The 23777-nt window shown below is 44.2% G+C and overlaps 1 protein-coding gene across 1 annotated transcript in view; it reads right to left on the bottom strand.

Moving 5' to 3' along the window:
* The window catches only part of LOC144498995 (coiled-coil domain-containing protein 34-like), a 30931-nt gene extending 9876 nt beyond the window's left edge, over positions 1-21055 (bottom strand). The window contains exons 1-5 of the mRNA XM_078221024.1: positions 20965-21055; positions 14230-14560; positions 11916-12167; positions 9986-10127; positions 6322-6429 (exon numbers count right to left, since the gene is read on the bottom strand). Of these exons, the coding sequence (XP_078077150.1) occupies positions 6322-6429; positions 9986-10127; positions 11916-12167; positions 14230-14543 (816 nt within the window). The 5' untranslated portion in view covers positions 14544-14560; positions 20965-21055. The remainder of the gene's footprint in view (positions 1-6321; positions 6430-9985; positions 10128-11915; positions 12168-14229; positions 14561-20964) is intronic.
* Positions 21056-23777: the final 2722 nt, after the last annotated feature.

Raw genomic sequence — 23777 nt, 5'->3', positions numbered from 1 at the left:
AAGGTGGTGAAGAAGGCATATGGCATGCTTGCCTTTATAGGACGGGGCATAGAGTATAAAAGTTGGGGTCTGATGTTGCAGATGTATAGAACGTTGGTTCGGCCGCATTTGGAATACTGCGTCCAGTTCTGGTCGCCACACGACCAGAAGGACGTGGAGGCTTTGGAGAGAGTACAGAGGAGGTTTACCAGGATGTTGCCTGGTATGGAGGGGCTTAGTTATGAGGAGAGATTGGGTAAACTGGGGTTGTTCTCCCTGGAAAGACGGAGGATGAGGGGAGACTTAATAGAGGTGTATAAAATTATGAAAGGCATAGATAGGGTGAACGGTGGGAAGCTTTTCCCCAGGTCGGTGGTGACGTTCACGAGGGGTCATAGGTTCAAGGTGAAGGGCGGGAGGTTTAACACAGATATCAGAAGGACATATTTTACACAGAGGGTGGTGGGGGCCTGGAATGCGCTGCCAGGCAAGGTGGTGGAGGCGGACACACTGGGAACGTTTAAGACTTATCTAGACAGCCATATGAACGGAGTGGGAATGGAGGGTTACAAAAGAATGGTCTAGTTTGGACCAGGGAGCGGCGCGGGCTTGGAGGGCCGAAGGGCCTGTTCCTGTGCTGTATTGTTCTTTGTTCAGGGAAGGGAGTGTTGGGGCTGTTCCTATGAAGAATATAGTGAGGAAATGCATAGGAAAGGCTAAAGAAAATCACGTAATTTATTAGAATTGGAGTCATGAGTCTTGGAGAGGCTGTGCCTTCAGCTACTGACATCCTAAACTCTGGAATTCTCTCCCTAATCCTCGTTATCTTTCAACCATTTTCCTCTCTTTTAAGATGCCACTCAAAACCTATCTCTGACCAAGATATTAGTCATCTGCCTTAATATCTCCTTAAGTGCCTCAGTGTCACATTTTTGATTGATAAAACTCCTGTGAGATGCCTAGGGGCATGCTAAATACTCTATTTAGTGCAAGTTGTTGTTGACCGATTGAGCAGAAAGTTTTAAAGCAAAACCTGGAAATAAGTAACATTAAAAAATAATCAGTGAGAGTAAAAAAAATGTACACGGTACATACTCTTGCAACTCGGCCAACGTTGTCTACCTGATACGCTGCAAGAAAGGATGTCCCGAGGCATGGTACATTGGGGAAACTATGCAGACGCTGCGACAACGGATGAATGAACACCGCTCGACAATCACCAGGCAAGACTGTTCTCTTCCTGTTGGGGAGCACTTCAGCGGTCACGGGCATTCGGCCTCTGATATTCGGGTAAGCGTTCTCCAAGGCGGCCTTCGCGACACACGACAGCGCAGAGTCGCGGAGCAGAAACTGATAGCCAGGTTCCGCACACACAAGGACGGCCTCAACCGGGATATTGGGTTTATGTCACACTATTTCACATAAATATTTCTGCTTTTTTCCTCCTGAGTCTTTATCATGCGATCCTAGAATCAGAATTTATGTCACACTATTTGTAACTCCCACAGTTGCGTGGACCTCCAGAGTTTCACTGGCTGTCTTGTCTGGAGACAATACACATCTTTTTAGCCTGTCTTGATGCTCTCTCCACTCCCATTGTTTTGTTTCTTAAAGACTGGATTAGTTGTAAGTATTCGCATTCCAACCATTATTCATGTAAATTGAGTCTGTGTCTTATAAGTTCTGTTTGTGAACAGAATTCCCACTCACCTGAAGAAGGGGCTCAGAGCCTCGAAAGCTTGTGTGGCTTTTGCTACCAAATAAACCTGTTGGACTTTAACCTGGTGTTGTTAAACTTCTTACAGTAAAAAAAATGCCAGACTGACTAAAGCTAAAAGCAGCAGCAAAACTCTCCACAAAGCTGCAACAGAGACACCGGGACTTAACAGAAACACTCAAAGGTAACACTTTTTAAAAAAAGACAAATCCACGGTGCAGTAGTTCAAGATAACAGCTAGATTGACACATATAAACATGAACAGTGCTGTAGGGTCTGCTATAACATACTGAACCTGCACCCATCACAGCAGAAGCTGCAACAAGAAAGAGCCCATGGGTCAATGAAAAATTACCAAACCCTAGGGCCAATAAAAAAAATACATTTCCAATGGAGCTCTGGTGGTCTTGCTTGTCGCTGGGGTAGGGGGGCCCAAATTTCCTCCCAACGACAACTTTTATTTCACTCATTGCAAGTCAAGCAATTGGTTTGCAAAAACTTGTAAAAACCTACAGGCTCTTCACCTGAAGCAGGTTTAGAAAGGCCTGTGAGGGAGCTTCCTTCCAACCTGCACATGTATAAATTCCATCCCCCCCAGTAGAAACAAAACACTTGCTTGCATTGAGGCAAAGCTGTGTTACCTGCAAGTCCAAGGCGGGGTGCAAACTGAACTCTAGCTGGTGCTGTCGAGCAAACATCCCACAAAATGGCAGAGTGCTTGTCCTCTGTTAATCATCTCCTTCTATATAACATGCTGCAATTTGGGAAATCAGTAGAGCATTCCAAAATTAATATTCTACCTTGGAGGTGCTGCACACAGGTATTCTAATTTTCCAACTGTTAGCGTAGCACAATATTCTTCTGGTTATTTGAACAATGGTGGTCACAACATTAGAATAATAGCCTCACAAACAGATGCGATGGACTGAGAGGCTTCTTCCGTGCTGCAAAATTCAATGATTCTGTTCTTTCATCTAAATATCAAGTGGGAAGATAAATTCCTCACACCGCAACACCTGATGAATTGTAAGTAGCAAATCTGCTAACATTTCTCAAAGATCTAATCAGTCATCTATAATAGATGGAAAATTAGCATATTCCAAAAGACCTCTGGCATGGGAAACTTGCAAGCAGCTTAAAACCCTAGGTACAGGTGCAAAGACATTTACAAGAAGCACATCAAAGCATTTAACATTGATACTGCAAGCTGCAGCCAATAAGAAGCCTCAGTGGAGGGTTGTGCTGCATCAGGGAGTCAAAGAAGTTGTACAGAGGTGACTGAGAGAGAGAAAAGTGGAGAGAGCAAAGTGCATTAGCTTAACAGGTTTCATTATTTGACCCTGTGACTTGTGCCTGTACCAGCTGTAGAAAGAACTGCTGCTCAAGAACTGGATTCTTTAGTCACTCAATGTTGTTGTAGCATGGCAAAGTAACTGGACTGTTTTGGCACTTCCACCATTATCTTTCGAGAAGGACAACTTCCATGGTACATAGCAAACCACTGGAGCGGCAGTTAAGAACTATGATGGATCAGCACTTCAAAAACTCAGATTGTACAATGTCTCTGCCGTGATTTTAATTTGTCGTTATATTCTAGATATTTGAGTTGCATTTAAAAACTTTGCAAAGACAGAAGCCACCTTAACCACAAATGGGTACATCACTAGGTTATTGCTCATGCTACAGCAGATCCTTCAAGGCACAGCTTAGCACGGATCTTCTTCCCACTAGCATAGAACTCCCTGTTCCCATTGCATGAGTGCAGCACGTCTACGATCCTGTTCAGCCTCATGGCCGCCAAATATCGCTGCAGCAAGGTACCACCCAGCAACTGAGCTATAAGGCACCTTCACTCAAGTAGACAGGGCAAGATTTTTTATCTCAGAGACACAAGGCAAATGTAGTTTTTAAAAAAAAACTTTCTCCCCGAACTTCACTGACCCTGAGGAGAGGAAAGTTCAGTGTATATGTTTTGATCCCCGGTTCTCAGCAGAGGGACTGACATATCCTTTAATAATTTACAGACAAACCTTGTCCACGATGCTCTAAGTGGAAATTTTGTTCTCTTCCCAGAAAAGAAAGTTGAGAGGAAGTTTGATGAAGGTATTCAGAATCATGAGGAGTCTAAACAAGGTAGATAGGGAGGAACTGTCTGTAGTGGTGAAAGGATCAAGAACAAGCAGACACTGATTTGATTGACAAAAGAAGCAATGGAGACTGAGCATCTTTTTAATGCAGGGAGTTGTTAGGATTTGGAACGCACTGCCCGAAAGTGTGGTGGAGGTAGATTTGATTGTAGCTCTCAAAAGAGAACTGGATCATTATCTGAAGAGGAAACATTTGTGGGGTTATGGGGAAAAGACAAGGGAGTGGGACTAGGTGAATGAAGTGCTCCGGCAGTGAGTTAGTACTGATCTGGCGGCCGAATGGCCTCCTTCTGTGCTGCGGCCACTCTATAATTCTATAATACAAAAGGTTACTTCTCTTTTCATCACAAACACTTTGATATTTTTGAAATCATGCATTATTTCTTGTTTACAAGAGCATGATGTTTGTGCGAAAGTACAATAAGGGAAATAATAGATCCTCCGCATAAACTGTGCGGTCCTTTAACAATGATGAGTAGCTGCACATGCTGCATCTTAAAAGGTAGGTTGCTTGTGTGTGGCCTGTTTCTTTCCGACAGGATATTTCTGATTGCTGCATAGCCACACGCCTATACAACTTAGGAGGGAATATTGCAGCTTGGGTTAAGTTCTTCTTCGGCTACTAGCTGTTCACTAAGGAAATTAATTTTCCCAATCTGAAAAAAGATAATTTTCCCAATCTAAAAAAGATAAAGGTAAAGTAAGCCATTGGGGACCCATAAGGTAGTGATGGAAAATAAAGCTAGTTGGCAGAATTATCTCCAATTGAATTTATTCTGCAGCATCTAAAAACACTGAAATCCAAACTTCACACAGTCAAATCACATTCTGGGAAGGAGAGTACATGAAAGTCTTTTACACCTTTCAAACAGACCTGCAGCCTACTGTTTAGGTGAACTTTTCATCATCTTCCTAACACACAATTAACATCACAACAAGTGGATTTTGCTATTTTCTTAAATAATTAATTGTTTAAACTTCCCTTCCTGTCCTGAAGATACCATTTCTTGCTGGGATACGGCAGGCTATTCAATCATGAACTTCACAGCCAAGCCCATCTGACTCTTCTTTCATAGCCAGACAGGCACAAAACTGGCATCAAAAAGTCAAAACCTTCTTTTCCTCAAACTAAGGATACCAAAGATGATTGCCATACTCAAACAGCTAACTTAGTTGTGACCAGCTAACTTGGCAAAACGAGAAACCTAGAACTTGCTGAGTTCTATGGATTACACACAGGCTGTCTTTGGATATCAAAACATTGGAGGAAGCTTGAATATTTATTTAATTACCAGCAATTTAGCCAAAACAGATGTGGAACTAGCTTAACAGTAACCTGACAGGGTAGAGTCACTGATCGAGCAGGTTGATGTCCCAGGCTAGGGTAGAATCGATGATCAGGGTAGCCGATGAGCTTCAACCGAAGCGTCGCCTGACACAATTTTTCAAAGCCATCTCGGCCTTTTGGCTGAGATCAAGCATAAGATCAAGCTCATCAAGGGCGGCACGGTAACACAGTTAGGGCGGCACGGTAACACAGTGGTTAGCACTGCTGCTTCACAGCTCCAAGGACCTGGGTTCGATTCCCGGCTTGGGTCACTGTCTGTGTGGAGTTTGCACATTCTCCTCGTGTCTGCATGGGTTTCCTCCGGGTTCTCCGGTTTCCTCCCACAGTCCAAAGATGTGCGGGTTAGGTTGATTGGCCATGCTAAAATTGCCCCTTAGTGTCCTGGGATGCGTAGATTAGAGGGATTAGCGGGTAAAATATGTAGGGGTATGGGGGTAGGGCCTGGGTGGGATTGTGGTCGGTGCAGACTCGATGGGCCGAATGGCCTCTTTCTGTATTGTAGGGTTTCTATGATTTCTAAGCCCAAAATGGAATGCAACGCCTCATCTGGTCAGCTTGGATCTTATTTGTCCTTCTCGTGGGGGCCTTGAATTGGATTCAATTTAAATTTGATTTTTTGGATGGAATTAAAATTTTAAAAACAGTAACTCATCAGTCCAAGAGCAAAATTTAGATTTGCTTTTTAATCTAATAGATTGTCTGTTTTACAACTTTATGTGCCTGTGTTGTCCAATTAGTCCCATTCAATGTTCTGTCCCAATACACCTGTAATTTGTTAGTTCACTTGTCCGTATCCAATTCACATCTGAACGTTATTACTGAATTTGCCACCTACATCCTTTCAGATGGGGCATTCCAGATGACAGTGTGAATTTTTCCCTCAACACCCTCTGGTTCTTTTTTGCCGCCTCTTGGTGGCAAAGAGCACCTTTTGTGCTCTCATTGCTGACCCACCTGCCCGCTGAAATAGTTTCTTCATACTTACTCTTATCAAAATGGCTCAAATTTAAACATCTTCAATTAAATCTCCCTTTATCCTAATTTGTAGCCCCTCATCCCTGGTGTCATTCTATGTGTTGGATAAATTTCCAAAATCCAACGGTAAGGGAATTAAATTTATATCTTTTTACCTTTTCGTTCTTCCGCTGCACCCAAAGTTTGTGCTCATCCTCTGCAAGAATTTTCTTTCTCTCAAGTTCTTCCTGTTCTTTAAATTTAGTTTGTTTTAATGTCATCTCCTGCAACAAAGAAAGTATTTTTTGCATTCAAAACTTATGAAAAGCTAGAGAATGTTTAATCCTTAGTGTTTAGGGGAAACTTTTCAAAGTCTCAATGTGAGGAGCGTTTGTAATAAGGTGGATGAATTAAATGTGCGGATAGTCATTAACGGATATGATGTAATTGGGATCATGGAGACCTGGCTCCAGGGTGACCAGGGATGGGAACTCAACATCCAGGGGGATTCAATATTGAGGAAAGATAGACGGAAAGGAAAGGGGGGTGGGGTGTTGTTGCTGGTTAAAGAGGAGATTGATGCAGTATTAAGGAAGGACATTAGCCTTGACGATGTGGAATCTGTATGGGTGGAGCTGCAGAATACCAAAGGACAATAAAACGCTAGTGGGAGTTGCGTACAGACCACAAAACAGTAGTAGTTAGGTTGGGAATGGCATCAAGCAGGAAATTAGAGATGCGTGCAGGAAGGATACAGTAGTTATTGTGGGTGACTTCAATCTGCATATTGATTGGGCTCACCAAACTGGTAGCAATGCGATGGAGGAGGATTTCTTGGAATGTATAAGGGATGGTTTTCTGGACCAATATGTCAAGAAACCAACTAGAGAGCAGGCCATCCTAGACTAGCTATCGTGTAATGAGAGAGGATTCATTAGCAACCTTGTGGTGCAAGATCCTTTGGGGAAAATTGACCATAATATGGTAGAATTCTTCATTAACATGGGGAATGACACAGTTAAGTCTGAGAGGAGGGTCCTGAACTTGAGGAAAGCTAACTTTGATGGTATAAGATATGCATTGGCTAGGATAAGCTGGCAAAGGATACTTGGGGGGTTGACAGTGGATAGGCAATGGCAGACATTTAAAGAACACAACACATGGATGAACTTCAACAACTGTATATCCCTGTCTGGCATAAGAGTAAAATAGGGAAGGTGGCTCATCCATGGCTAATGGGGGAAATCAGGGATAGTGTTAAAGCCAAAGAGGAGGCCAAAGTCAACAAACCGAAGGAGACAGTCATTGACTTCAGGAAGCGTAATGGAGGACACGCCCCTGTCTACGTCAATAGGGATGAAGTAGAAATGCTTCAAGAGCTTCAGGTTTTTAGGTGTCCAGATCACCAAACAACCTGTCCTGGTCCCCCCATGCCGACACCATAGTTTAGAAAGCCAACCAACGCCTCTACTTTCTCAGAAGACTAAGGAAATTTGGCATGTCCGCTACGACTCTCACCAACTTCTATAGATGCACCATGGAAAGCATTCTCTCTGATTGTATCACAGCTTGGTATGGCTGCTGCTCTGTCCAAGACCGCAAGAAATTACAAAGGGTCATGAACGAAGCCCAGTCCGTCACTCAAACTAGCCTCCCATCTATTGACTCTGTCTACACTTCCCTCTGCCTCGGAAAAATAGCCAGGATTAAGGACCCCATGCACCCCGGACATTCTCTCTTCCACCTTCTTCCATCAGGAAAAAGATACAAACGTCTGAGGTCACGTACCAACCGACTCCAGAACAGTTTCTACCCTGCTGTTGAATGACCTACCTCACACTAAGTTGACCTTTCTCTACACCGTAGCTATGACTGTAACACTACATTCTGCACTCTCTCCCTTCTATGTACAGTATGCTTTGTCTGTATAGTGCGCAAGAACCAATACATTTCACTGCATACCAATACATGTGACAATAATAAATCAAATCGAAAGTGCATTATCAGCCATGATCATATTGAATGGTGGTGTAGGTTCGAAGGGCCAAATGGCCTACTCCTACACCTATTTTCTATGCTTCTATGTTTAAAATTTCAGACTGCATCGAGGCATGTGATATGTATATGTGATATACAAGATATTTACAGGCAAGGAAGGCTATACAGACCATCTTAATTGAGTCGCCCAGAAAGATCTTAAAGACATAGGGCGGCATGGTGGCACAGTGGTTAGCACTGCTGCCTCACAGCGCCAGGGACCCGGGTTCAATTCCGGCCTCGGGTCACTGTTTGTGTGGAGTTTGCACATTCTCTCCATGCCTGCGTGGGTTTCCTCCGCGTGCTCCGGTGTTCCTCCCACAGTCCAAAGAAGTGTGGGTTAGGTTGATTGGCCATGCCAAATTGACCCTAGTGTCAGGGGATTGGCAGGGTAGATGTGTGGGGTTACAGGAATAGGGCCTAGGTGGGATTGTGGTCGGTGCAGACTCAATGGGCTGAATGGCCTCCTTCTGCACTGCAGGGATTCTATGATTCTTTCACCATCTAATTTTTCCTTAAGAGAGTCCAGTCTCCAACTGGAGAATGGCATTGTTTTTTGATGTGGAATACATTGTTTTTTGACACATTAGTATCATAACACCTCACAAATAACCTTTTATATGGCAACATAGGCCATTCAGCCCCTCAAGCCTGCTCTGCCATTCAACTAATGGTTGATCATCTGCCTCAATGCCATTTTCTAGCACCATCCAGAAGGCGGCCATTTGGCCAATCGTGTCTGTACCAGCTCTTCAAACTAGCATTGCGGATCATTACCACTGCCCTGCCTTTTCCCCGTATTCCTACACATTGTTCCTATGCCTTGATTGAACCTGCCTCCACAGTGCAGTGCATTCCAGATCCAAATCACTCATTGTGTTAAAGCTTTTTATCTCACATCACATTTGTTTCTTTTGCAAATCATTTAAAGTCTGTGCCCTCTCGTTCTTGATTCCTTTACGAGCGGCAAGAGTTTTTCCCTATCCAGCCCCCTCATGATTTTGAACATCTCCTCTTAGCCTTCTTCTCTCCAAGGGGAACAGTCCCAACCTTTCCAATCTATCCTCATAACTGAAGTTTCTCATCCCTGGAACCATTCTTGTAAACACTTTCTGCACTCTCTCCAGCATGTTCACATCCTTCCTGTCGTGTGGCACCCAGAATTGTACACAATATTCCAGCTGAGATCTAGTTAGTGTTTCATAAACGTTCGGTGCAACCTCCTTGCTGTTGTACACCATGCCCCTATTAACAAAGCCCAGAATACCAAATGCTTCATTAACTGCTCTCTGCCACCTGCACTGATCTGTGCACATATACACCCAGATCCTTCTGCTCCAGCACCCCTTTAAGAATGTTACCCCTTTATTTGATATTGTCCCCTGATGTCACTAGCATTAAGAAATCTGCTGATCTCAGTCTTTAACACACTCAATGACTGAGATTCAACAGCCCTCTGGGATGGAGAATTCCAAAGATTTGCCACTGTCTGAGTGAAGAAATTCCTCCTCATCTCAGTCCTAAATGACTTGTCCCTTATTCTGAGGCGGTGTTCCTGACAGGGGAATTTGTTGGAATTTCATTATGAGCTACTAATCTAATATAGAATCAACATCATTATTCACAGCAGAAGTTTAATGTTTTATTCCATAAACTTTAGCCATGATTTTGTTTTCAGAGTGCTGATCTGAAACCAACGTACAATAGGGCAAAAGTACAATTTACTTCAAGTCCATTAGAAGCAATTGGTATCGTTCAATCGTTCAGGTTTAGCAGCACAGACATATTAATAGAAACACTTGCCTGTTGAGATTTGTTTTGTATTTTAATGCGTTCTTCCTTTGCTTTCTTGATAAGCCATTTCTCCCAGGCTGTAAGTTCAACTTCCTTAAAGCGCTGCTCCTCCTCTTCACTTTGTTTTGCCTTTTTTAATGAAGCTGTAAATCTTTGGAACAAATGAATGACTTTATACACAATACATGGCTTGATGGAGATATCAAGTGCATGAGCACTCAAAAATATAACCACAAGAACAATGAACGATGTATCGTAATTTTATGGGTCCTTGATAACATGCACAGAAGGTAAAGGACAAAGTGATTTTCAAACTACATCCTCTCAAGCAATGATATCCAACACAATCCAAGAGCTTTACATGCGAGTGGATAAGAATCCAACAGAGCATTCATATTATAGCTACCACTTAAAGATCACAGGCAGTCAAATAAATTGACCTCTGGAATCTGTTCTCATATGTTGCCCAACTTGGAGTTCCAGTGAAACAAATTTCAAAAGTATATTTTGTTCTACTCAAATTTGGGGGCTGTCTTAGTGCTCGGCCTTGCAGGTGTCACTGACTAGACCAGCATTTATTGCCCATCCCCAGTTGCCCTTCGGAATGTGGTGATGAGGGGCCTTCTTGAACCACTGCAGTCCATGTGATACAAGTAAACATACACTGCTGTTCCTTACACACGTCGGATATAATCGAATGGTTTGCTAGACCATTTCAGAGAGCAGGTAATGAGTTAAGGGCGGCATGGTGGCACAGTGGTTAGCACTGCTGCCTCACAGCACCAGGGTCCCAGATTCAATTCCAGCCTCGGGTCATTGTCTGTGTGGAGTTTGCACATTCTCCCTGTGTCTGCATGGGTTTCCGCTGAGTGCTCTGGTTTCCTCCCACAGTCCAAAGGTGTGTGGATTAGGTTGACTGGCCATGCTAAATTGACCCTAGTGTCAGGGGGATTAGCAGGGTAAATGTGTGCGGTTGCGGGAATAGGGCCTGGGTGGGATTGTGCTTGGTATAGACTCAATGGGCCGAATGGCCTCCTTCTGTACTGTAGGGATTCTATGATACTAATCACTGGAGTCACAGAGTGGGTAATGACAGCAGATGTTACTCCCTAAAGAACATTAGTGAAGCAAGTGGGTTTTTACAACAATTTGATAGATTCATGATCACCAATACTGATAATAACTGGATTTAAATTCTCACCGGGAATTGAACTAATTTCTCCAAATCAGTAGTCCACTCTTCTAGATTACCAGAGCCATAACGTAATTAATGGGCCACCATACCCTTGCTTAGCAAGGACTGGAAAATTAGAGTATAAAGGCACCATGATAATTTTTGGTACAGATTCTGACTATGTAAAAATTATGCAGTGCCCAATACAAATTAATTCAGTGCTATGCAGTTTAATTATATGATGTCCATTGTTAGATGTATTAGATGAAGTGATCAGTTCTAGCAAGGGGAATCAATTACTAAAGGATTGTGTTATCATTAGTCTTTCAGACTATAGATGGCTATTTGCGATTTATATAGTGGATTCTGAACCAGTAGAATTTAAAACCACTGGAATGGGCTATGCGATCATGATAGGTAAATATAGCAGTTCCAGTTTGTATCAATTTTAAGACAGCAACTTCCAAACAGCTTTTATCTAAAACATTTAATCTAGAACAGAAGTGCTGAGTCAAAGATTATAAATTAATTCTTTACTGGTTAGGCACACATACACTAACTCCACTTTGTATGCTACACGGAGGCGATATCTGAACATCCATTAAATTCTCTCAGGCCGTTCACAATTTCCCCATGCTTTTCTTGCAAACTTTCCCCAGTTCACTCCTGAAGGTACAGTTGAACTCAGTGCAATTTAGAAAATTTGCACAATAATGAATTAATAACCGATAACATAAATGATATCTGCATGGTTGAATGATGTACCTGGATGTTTTAGGTCTCACAAAAGTAAATGCTGTTGACCTTTTTGACACTGCATTTTTCTGTCTATTTGCATTAGGTGCCACCTCTCTATTGGAAGCTCCACTTGCGGGTGTCATGGGAGCCTCAGTCTCTCCCTCCTCACTTTCATAGCTGTCATGGTAAATAGGAGAGAGCAAGGAAGTGGTGGAATCTCTTGAAAACTCCAAATCACAACTCCTGTGCAGGCTTTCTCTTCTCAACCAACTTCGGCGTCTATATGGAATCAGAGTTGTAGATTAAATCTTTACAGATGTTGTTTGGAACAAACTTACTACACAAGATAATGCATTATTATTTCTTAAATTGTGCAGAGCTAATGACAACACGGTTCCTTTCCTTAACATTATTACATCTGCTGAATGACACAATGTCAATGGCACTACACCTGGTTGGTACAAATTTATTCACTACATTTTAAATAATTATAAACACACTTGTGCTGTACTGGGGCTATGAAATCAGGTTATGATTAAGCAGAATCAAATTCCAAAATGACACGTTAACCTATGTCTAATCTACTGAACTGTAATTACAAAAGCAAATTGTTAATAAGGAAATTACAAACCAAATGAAGAAATTAGCCCCATTTCTGAGTAGGACAACAGTCCATTTTCAACTAGCAACCAATTAGAATGCTGTTGGTCATTGAAAGGTGTGTGTGAATATTATTTACAATAAGACAAAGAGACAAAGAATTAGGTCAATAATTATTTTACTACGAGTCAGGAATGATCTTTACATATAAAATAAAATGCTACACCACAGGCTATATTTATATAATATAGTTTCCAGGTAAAAATAAACAGAAAGCAGAACTACTGTGCTTAGAGAGGGCAGTACTGTACATATAAAGTAAATGAGGACAGCAGCTAACACTGAATCAGACACGAGTCCTTTCTTCAGAATTGTTTCTGGTTACAAGTAGCCCTATACAACATTGTGTTCAGCCAACTATGGACCAGCGTTCAAAGCGCAACAGATTGAGGAATATCAGCACAATAAAAGGACACAATAGCTTTAAGCCACAACAGAAGCAGAAAATTATTGAAGTATAGAAGTCAATTGGCATTTATAGAGAAAAGACAAGTTCATGTTCTTCTTCAGAAATGAAAAGATGAATGAAGGTTTCAGTACAATCAAATGAGAAAAACAGACACTCCAATATAATAATGAGGGCATTCTCGTGAACTGCTGAAAAAAGGGGGAAATTGTTCATGACATAAAAGATCATTTCCGTGAGGCACTGAAGGACATGAAAAAAAGAAAAAGGGATCCACAAAGAAGATGTGAAAATAGAGGAAATTGGGGAGGGTGGAGACAGAAAGCCTGTGGATATAGGTCGACAACGAAAACTGAAATGTTGGATAGTATCTCTCTCTCTCACAAAATGAACAAACAGATCAACAGCAACAGCATAGCCCCCTCAATAGAACTCGTCGTGTCAAAGATCCTATACCCAGTTCTTCAAGTCAACTTCCCTTTCCTCAAACACAAACAGTGGCTGCCACACTCTACCAAACCCCCTCCCCCACCAGCATTCGCTACTATAAAAAAAAATGTAGAGTATTAAGTTAAAAGTTGTGTTCAGTCCAGAAAGCTGTAGCATATCAAGGGCAAAAATGAAACTGCTCCTGAAACATGCATTGAACTTGGTTGAACAAGAGAACGAAGATTGAGGTCAGAATGAGAGTGAGAAGATGACCAACAGGTAACTTAGGGCATAACTTGCAGAAAGAAAAGTGTGTTTCGCAGAACAATTACCTAATTCTGCTTTGTTTTTCCTGATGTTGAATGGACCACAGTGATGAGTGAATACTTAGTGGATTGGGGGAGTGCATGTAATTACAGTCTAACAACAAAGAACTTCTTTGGTTCCTAGACAGTGGTGCAGGAAGAAGTGTTGTACTTGCCGAGATTGCATGGGAGCGACTAAAATTGGAGTGGCAAAACACTGAACAAGACCACCCTGGAGAAGATGGTCTCTCCAGGAAATAAAGCCGAGTGATCAAGATGTGCTGGAGTCACGTTGTAGGTGGCAAAAATTGCAGATGGCCTGGCAAACTCAGGAGGCTGCTAGGAGACAACGTAAGAATAGGACAGAAGGTCTAAACATGGGCAACAGAGTCACTGATGTGAATGGAGGAGTGGAGATGAGAACAGAATTACTGAAAATATTACTGACAGAATTGAGGATCTATCAATCACTTTTGGGAGGAAAACTTTCATTGAAAATGGAGAACATTTAACTTATGGTTGGCTAAAATGCAAGGTATACCTGGATTCTGTGTGTCCATGTGGAGTAGATACTATTGGCTCTTTTGAAGCGTTATCTTTCCAGCTCCTTGGCGTGTACTTTGATTCTCTGCTTGAAAATCTGTTTGGCTGCTTGTTTGGAGATTCATTTTCCTCATCTTCACTTTCATAACTTTCATGATAAATGGGAGAGAGCAGAGATGAAGTGGAATCCCCTGAAGAGGATGTATCGCGACTCTTGGATTGGGCCTCAATCTCTGACCTACTGTTTTGCTCATATGGATCTGAATAAGAATCCCGTGTTTTCAATTTTCTTTCACTTAACGTTGAAGACATTCTTCTCAGAAACTCTTCTGATCAAAAATAAAGACAAGATCAGATGGTTTGGGCTTCAAAAAGATGCCAAAGTTTGTTAGAAATATGCAAATAAATTATAATAAAGTACTTTTAAAAGTTCTTCAATGGGATGCGAGTGTTGCTGGCCTGGCCAGCATTTATTGCCCATCCCTAATTACCCTTGAGAAGATGGTGATAAGCCGCCTTCTTAACCCAGTACATGTGGTGTAGGTACACCCTCAGTGCAGTTAGGGAAGGCATTCCAGGACTTTAAATCCAGTGATAGTGAAGGAATTATAATGTATTTCCAAGTCAGGATGTTGTGCGGCTTGCAGGGGAACTTGCAGGTGGCGGTGTTACCATGTGTCTGCTGCCCTTGACCTTCTAAGTGATAGAAGGCATGGGATATAAAGGTGCTGTTGAAGGAGCCTTGGTGAGTTGCTGCAATGCATTTCATGGATGGTACATACAGTTGCCACTGTACGTTGGTGGAGGAGGGAGAGGATGCTGAAAGTCGTGGAAATGGGTGCCAAGTGTTGTTGGAGTTATACTCATCAAGGCAAGTGAAGAGTATTCCATCACCCTCCTGACTTGTGCCTTTCAGATTGTGGACAGGCTTTGGGGAGTCGGATGGCGAGTTACTTGCTTCAGAATTTCCAGTTTCTGACTCGCTCTTGTCGCCACAGTATTTATATGGCTGGTTCAGTTCAGTTTCTGGTCCATGGGAACCACTAGGATGTTGATAATGGGGCAATTTAGTGATGATAATGGCACTGAATGTCAAGGGGGGCTGGTTGGATTCTATGTTGTTGGAGATGGTCGCTGCCTGACAATTGTGTGGCAAGAATGTTACTTGTCACTCGTCAGCCGAAGCTTGAATGTTGTCCATGTCATGCTGCATATGGACATGGACTGCTTCATATCTGAGGAACTGCTATAACATATAATAATCCCCACTTCTGACCTTAGGATAGGTCATTAATGAAGCAGTTGAAGATGGTTGGGCCTAATACATTATCCTGAGAAACACCTGCTGTGATGTCCTGGGACGGCACGGTAGCACAGTGGTTAGCACTGCTGCTTCACAGCTCCAGGGTCCCGGGTTCTATTCCCGGCTCGGGTCACTGTCTGTGTGCAGTTTGCACATTCTCCTCGTGTCTGCGTTGGTTTCCTCCGGGTGCTCCGGTTTCCTCCCACAGTCCAAAGATGTGCGGGTTAGGTTGATTGGCCATGCTAAAATTGCCCCTTAGTGTCCTGAGATGCGTAGGTTAGAGGGATTAGTGGGTAAAATATGTAGGGATATGGGGGTAGGGCCTGGGTGGGATTGTGGTCGGTGCAGACTCGATGGGCCGAATGGCCTCCTTCTGCACTGTAGGGTTTCTATGATTTCTATGACTAAGATGACTGACCTTCAACAATCACACCCATTTTCCTTGGTATGACCCCAAACAGTGGAGAGTTTCCCCTCTTATTTTCACTGACTTCAGTTTTACTGGAGCTTTTTGATGTCACACTCGGTCAAACACTGCCTTGATGTCAAGGGCAGTTACTCACCTCACATCTTCAGTTCATCTCATGTCCACGAGGTCGGGAGAAGAGTGGCAGAACCCAAATTAGGTGTCAGTGAGCAGGTTTCTCTGAGTATGTACCACTTGATAGCACTGTTGCCAACACCTTTCATCACTTCACTGATGGGGCGATAATTGGCTGGGTTGGATTACAAAGGACACTACAAGCACAGGAACAGGCCCTTCGGCCCTGCAAACCTGCGCCGATCACGTTTAGCTATCCAACCAACCACTTATATCCCTCTATTCCCCGTTTGTTCATGTGGCTATCAAGATAAGTCTTAAATGTAGCTAACGTTAGCCTTAACATAGCCTTAACCACCTCATTTGGCAGTGCATTCCAGGCCCCGACCACCCTCTGTGTAAAGATTTCCCCCGCACATCTCCACTGAACCTTTCTCCATCTCCACCAAATCATGGAGGATTTGTCCTCCTTTTTGTGAACTTGACATACCTGGGGAATGTTTCCACACTGACAGGTAGATATCAGAATCTTAGCTATACTGTAACAGCTTGCCCAGGGCCAAGCTAGCTCTGGAGCACAGGTTTTCTGTACTACTGCCAGAATGTTGTCAGGGTCCATAGCCTTTGCAGTGTCCAGTGCCATCAGCTATTTTTTGACATCCCATGGAGTGAATCGAGTTGGCTGAGGACTGTGACAGCTATGATGCTGGTGACCTCAAGAGACTGAGATGTATCACCTACTCGGCACTTTGGGCTGAAGGTGGTTGTAATGCTTCAACCTTGTTTTTTGCACGGACGTGCTGGACTCCTCCATCATTGAAGATGGGATATTTGTGCAACCTCCTCCTCCAGTTAGTTGTTTAATTATCCACCACCATTCACAACTGGACGGGGTAGGCCTGATCTGATCCGTCGGTTGTGGTACCATTTAGCTCTGTACATCGCATGTTGCTGAGTATACTCTTGATCATCAATAAAGTGATGAAAGAGGTCATCAACAGTGCTATCAAGCGGCAATTAGAACAAAGAAAAGTACAGCACAGGAACAGGCCCTTCGGCCCTCCAAGCCTGTGCCGACCATGATGCCTGCCTAAAGTAAAACCATATGCACTTGTGGAGTCCGTATCCTTCCATTCCCATCCTATTCATGTATCCGTCTAGTTGCCCCTTAAATGACGCTATCGTACCTGTTCCCACCATCTCCCCAAGCAGCGCATTCCATTCACTACCCTCTATAAAAAGCTTGCCTCGCACATCTCCTCTCAACATTTCCCCACGCACCTTAAACCTACGTCCCCTAGTACTTGAATTTTCTATCCTAGGAAAGAACATCTGACTATCCACTTTGTCCATGCCACCGATAATCTTGGAGACTTCTGTCAGGTCACCCCTCAACCTCAGTCGTTCCAGTGAGAACAAACAGAGTTCATCCAACCTCTCCTCATAGCTAATACCCTCCAGACCAGGCCACATCCTGGTAAACCTCTTCTGTACCCTCTCCAAAGCATCCACATCCTTCTGGTAGTGTGGCAACCAGAATTGTATACAATATTCTAAATGAGGCCTAACTGTACTGCTGCAGCATGACCCGCCAATTTTTATACCATTTACCATGTATGGTTCTACCATTTACTGTATAATTCCTACATGCATTGGACCTTCCAAAATGCATTACCTCACATTTGTCATGATTAAACTCCATTTGCCATTTCTCCACCCAAGTCTCCAACCGGTCTATATCTTGCTGTATTCCCTGACAATCCTCTTCACTATCCTCAACTCCACCAATTTTTGTGTCATCTGCAAACTTACTAATCAGATTAGCTACATTTTCCTCCAAATCATTTATATATCCTACAAACAACAAAGGTCCCAGGACTGATCCCTGTGGAACATCGCTAGTCACAGCCTTCCATTCAGAAAAGCACCCCTTTACTGCTACCCTCTGTCTTCTATGGCCAAGCCAGTTCTGCATCCATCTTGCCAGCTCTCCTCTGATCCCGTGTGACTTTACCTTTCATACCAGTCTACCATGAGGTACCTTGTCAAAGGCTTTACTGAAGTCCACGTCTGCAACATCCACTGCCTTTCCCTCATCTATCATCTTCGTCACTTCCTCGAAAAACGCGATCAAGTTAGTGAGGCATGACCTCCCCTTCACAAAACCATGCTGTTTATCACTAATAAGTCCATTTGTTTCCAAAGGTGAGCAAATCCTGTCCCTAAGAATCTTTTCCAATAATTTCCCTACCACTTACTCAACAACAACCTGCTCACAGATGCTCAGTTTGGGTTCCACCACAGACACTCAGCTCCTGACCTCATTACAGCCTTGGTTCAAACATAGCCAAAAGAGTTGAATGCCAGAGTTGAGGTGAATGACTGCCCTTGACAGTATGGGAGTATTTGAAGGCATCAAGGAGCCCCAGCAAAACTGGAGTCAATGGAATCGGGGGAAACCCTCCACAGTTGGAGTCATGGCACAAAGGAACCTAGAATGCCTACAGTGCAGAAAGAAGCCATTGAGTCCATCAAGTCTGCACCAACTCTCCGAAAGAGCATCCCACTCAGGCCCTCCCCTCTGCCTTATCCTTGTAACTCCGCGCATTTACCATGGCTGATCTACCTAATCTAAACCCCTTTAGACACTCAGGGCCAATCCACCCAACCTGTAAATCTTTGGAGTGTGGGAGGAAGCTGGAGCACCCAAAGGAAATCCATGCAGACATGGGGAAAACGTGCAAATACCACACAGATAAGTTACCCAAGGCTGGAATTGAACTTGGCGCTGTGAGGCAGCAGTGCTGACCATCATGCCACCCAGATTGTTTTGGTGATTGCAGGTCAATCATTTCATTCTTGGACATCTCCACAGGAGTTCCTCAGCTTAAAGTCTTAGGCCCAACCATCTTCAGCTGCTTCATCAATGACCTCCCTTCCATCATAAAGTTAGAGGTTGCGATGTTCACTGATGATTGCACAATATTCATCACTTTTCACTGCTTTTCAGACACTGAAGCAGTCCATGTCCAAATGCAACAAGACTTGGACAATATCCAGGCTTGGGCTGACAAGTGGCAAGTAACATTCACATCACACAGGTATGAGGCAATGACCATCTCCAACAAAGAGCATCTAACTATCGCTCCTTAACATTCAATGGCATTACCATTGCGGAATACCCTGCTCTCAACATCCTGGGATTTAGCATTGACCAGAAATCCTGCAGCGAGTAACAACTCCTGACTCGCCAAAGCCTGTTCACCATTTACAAGGTACAAGTCAGGAGTGTGGTGGAATACTCTCCACTTGCCTGGATGAGTGCAGCTTTAACAATGCTCAAGAAGCTTGATACCATCCAGGACAAAGCAGCCCACTTGATTGCTACCCATTCCACAAACATTCAGTATTTCCACAACTGATGAACAGTGGCAGCTATCTATAGGATGCACTGCAGGAAATCACCAAGGTTCCTTAGGCAGCATCTTCCAAACCCACAATACCTGGAAACACCACCACTCGGAGGTTCCCCTCCAAGTCACTCACTATTCCGATTTGGAAATATATCATTGTCCCTTCACTGTTGAGGGTCCAAATCCTAGAATTTCCCCCCTAACAGCATTGTGGGTTTTCCTACACCTCAGGGACTGCAGCGGTTCAAGAAGCTAGCTCACCACCACCTTCTCAAGGACAACTAGGGTTGGGCAATAAATGCTGGCCTAACCAGTGACACACATCCCATAAATGATTTTTTTAAATCAGCAGAGTGGAGGGGAGGTGATTGGTGGTAACAGCAGGCTTCCTTGCCCACATTTGACCTGATGCCATGAGACTTCATGGGATCAGGAGTCAATATTGAGGTCTCCCAGAGCAACTCCTTCCTTACTGTATACCATTGTACCACTAGCTCTGGTAGGTTTGTCCCGTCAAGGGGACAGGACAGATCCAGGGGTCATGATGGTGGTGTGGACAAGGAGTGGTTCCATGATGATCACCCAATTTTGGCTTAAACCCACCAGATGTTAATAAGGTGGATTTTGCAGAGTCAACGGGACTGGATTTGCCATTGACATTTCTAGTGCCTAGGTCAATGCTGGGTGGTCTGTCCGGTTTTTCAGACTGGTTTGATAAACTGAGTGGCTTGATAGGCCATTTCAGAGAGCATTTAAGAGTCAAACACATTGCTGTGGCTCTGGCCAGACCGGGTAAGAATGGCAGATTTCCTTCCCTAAAGGACATTCGTGAACCAGATGGGTTTTTCCGACAATCGGCAATGGTTTCATGGTCACTATTTCCAAGACGAGCTTTGGACTCCAGATTTTATTAACTGAATTCAGATTCCACCAGCTTCCTTTGTTGGGATTTGAATCCAGGAGGGAGGGTGGATAGGGAGGGGGGGGGGGGGGGATAGGGAGGGGGGGGGGGGGGGGGGATAGGGATGGGAGGATGGGGGAATGGGGGGGGGGGGAGGATGGGGGAATGGGGGGGGGGGATGGGGGAATGGGGGGGGGATGGGGGAATAGGGGGGGGGGATGGGGGAATGGGGGGGGAGGGGGGAATGGGGGGGGAGGGGGGAATGGGGGGGGATGGGGGAATGGGGGGGGAGGGGGGGGGATGGGGGAATGGGAGGTGATGGGGGGGGGATGTGGGAGAGGGGGGGGGATGTGGGGGGGGGATGTGGGGGTGGGGGGGGGATGTGGGGGTGGGGGGGGGATGTGGAGGTGGGGGGGGGGGATGTGGGGATCGGGATGAGGAGGGGAGGCGGTTGCCAACAGCAGTCGTTCTGTCCCCGGGAGCTGCTGGTTCTTGGGGCAAAGTGAGAGAAGCAGCTTCCCGGGCCGGGGCTCGGGGACTGGGAGAGTCTCAGTGCCTGTGTGTGTGTGTCTCACCTCCGGCTCGGTGTCTCCGGCTCCGGCTCGGTGTGTTTCTCTCCCCGGGCTCCGGGTCCTCCAAGTGACGCTCTCTCGCTCTCCCTGTCCACCAATCAGAGCGCACGCTCCTGCCCACATGGTGACGCGGTCTCTGTGGCAACCAGTCGGGCCTAGCCGCCTGGAAAAGCCTTTGTCCCCTCAATCCTAAAGAGAAAATGCTGGAAAATCTCAGCAGGTCTGGCAGCGTCTGTAAGGAGAGAAAAGAGCTTTGACAAAGGGTCATTTGGACTCGAAACGTCAGCTCTTTTCTCTCCTTTCAGATGCTGTCAGACCTGCTGAGATTTTCCAGCATTTTCTCTTTTGGTTTCAGATTCCAGCATCTGCAGTGATTTGCTTTTATCCAAAGTCTTTGTCCCACTGGGTCACCCACTGGACCACCCACTACCCACTGGACCACCCACTACCCACTGGGTCACCCACTGGACCACCCACTACCTACTGGACCCCTCACTGCCCACTGGGTCACCCACTGGACCACCCACTACCCACTGGACCCCTCACTGCCCACTGGGTCACCCACTGGACCACCCACTACCTACTGGACCCCTCACTGCCCACTGGGTCACCCACTGGACCCCTCACTGCCCACTGAATTACTCACTGGATCACCACTGCCCACTGGGTCACCCGCTGGATCACCCAGTCCCACTGAATCACTGTTCCTCACTGGATCCCTCATTCCTCACTGACAGTATACACCCAGCTCCTTATCTTTCACTCTCTTTGTTTTGTATTTGATTTTTATAAATGTTTTAGTCTTTCCTCAAAAATCCAATTTCAAAACATATTTGTAAATTACAAAAATGAATCATCTCTAAAAGCACACTTTTCCTCTGAAATTTCCCTTCACATTTCACCGCTTCTCTAACTTCTCGAGCCTCCTCTCCCTGTTGAATGTGACGATGAATTCTGGTTACAGCAGTATGCTACCAAATTGACAATTCCTCATTTTATACTTCGGTCCTTGCCTAAAAATATTGAATCTTTTTCAGTGTGGTTCTACAAGAAAGGCAATGTTGAAGTGCCTGCAAGCATCTTCAACCAGTAGCACCAACTGGATGACCCTGCTCTTTGTCCTGGTGTATCCGAAAGCACATTTATCAGTCTTCAGCCACTTTGATTCACTCCAAGTGATATCAAGAAACACCACCATCTCCTTCAAATAACACACCCTCCTGACATGGAAATATATCGGGTGGGATTTTCCAGCTGCGCTTGCCCTAAGGCCGGAAAATCCCGCCCGAGGTCAACGGACCTTTGCATGGTCTGCCCTGATTCCTGTGGCAGGCAGGACGGGAAAATTCCACCCATCTTCTTTCCTCCACTGTCGTTGAGTCAAAATCCTTGAACTCTCAACCTAACAGTGTGTACTTAAAGTACATGGAACACAGCCACTCAAAAAAAAACAGCTCACCACCATCTTCTCAAGGGCAATTAAGGATGGACAATAATTGCTGACCTTGCCAGTAACATCCACATTTCATGAACAAATAAAAAAAGGTTCCTCTTCTCATCCAAATGATAGCTTCTCGGGAATTTCCACCTCAAAGAAATTCTGTTCTTCTCTCCGATGGGCCCATTTTCTCTCCCTTTGGCTACTGACACCAACTCCTATGCTATTTAATACCTTGCATCTTCAGCCCTATCACAGATCTTCCCAGTGCCAGGGTTGCTAACTCTGGCTAGTGTATTCTTGGAGATTGTATCAACTGACCCCTTATCTCCAATTGCATCGCCTCTTCCCTCGAGCTCCAAAACTTTTATAATTAGGAAATGTAAGTGTTCAAAGAAATGGAAAAACAGCACGATTTTGTTTATAGGGCTCCTATGATTTATTTTCTCCCAGAGTTACTTGCAATAATAGCCAAGAGATTAATCGTCCAATCCTGGAAACTCCGGGGCAAAACTGGAGGGTTGGCAACATTAAACCTCCTTAAAAGCTATTAAATTGATAACTTTATCCAATTCTGATGAAAGGTTATGACCTGAATCATTGACCCCGTTTTTCTCCACAGATTCTGCCTGAGCTGAGTATTTCGAGCATTTTTGATTGTTTTTGACCAGCAATGGACTATTTTGTCAACAGACGTGGACGTTAGTATGTGTAGCAAAGTTCAAAATAAGATAAATATCCAGGTTGATTTTTATGCTGTTACCTGAAAGATAAGCGTTGGCCAGGACACAACAAGAATTCTCATTCACGTCTTTGAATAATGTCATGGGATCTTATTACATCTTCTTGTGAGGGTAGATAGTTTGATGTTTTATCTGAGCACTTTCAATACTACAGTACTCTGTGAAGTGGAGATTAACCACAACTTTCTGACTCCTGCCATCAGATGTGATTGTCTTGTCCTGAACAATAAGCACCTGTATATAGCAGTAAAGGTCTACTAAGGGCATTTTTTAGTTTGTCCACACCAATTCAGGCCCGTCTACTATAATTATAGCAGAACAAAATAAGGATTTTCTGTTCAGAGCAGTAGTGACCAGGCTGTGGTGATAAAGTTGTCTTCCACAGAGCAAAAAGGCTCCTATAATTCTCCAATCTGACAGTAGGAGTCTTCAATCTGCCTTCTGTGATAGTACTTCCTAGGTTACAAGATAAGTAATATCGTTTACATTGGAACTACACCATGTACAGGGGGTCCACTCACTGTTGTTCTGCACATTTGTGATTCAACCCAACAATTTTCCAGTTTGGTCTTCTTCAGACTCCACTTCTCCTCCTGCTTGGTTTGTTTCTTGATGCCAAGTTCACCCTGGTCAGA

Source organism: Mustelus asterias, chromosome 9 (assembly GCF_964213995.1).
Source record: "Mustelus asterias chromosome 9, sMusAst1.hap1.1, whole genome shotgun sequence".
NCBI classification, from domain to species: Eukaryota; Metazoa; Chordata; class Chondrichthyes; order Carcharhiniformes; family Triakidae; genus Mustelus; species Mustelus asterias.
Note: the sequence above shows the minus strand (reverse complement) of the source record. Positions and strands in the feature narration are given on the sequence as shown.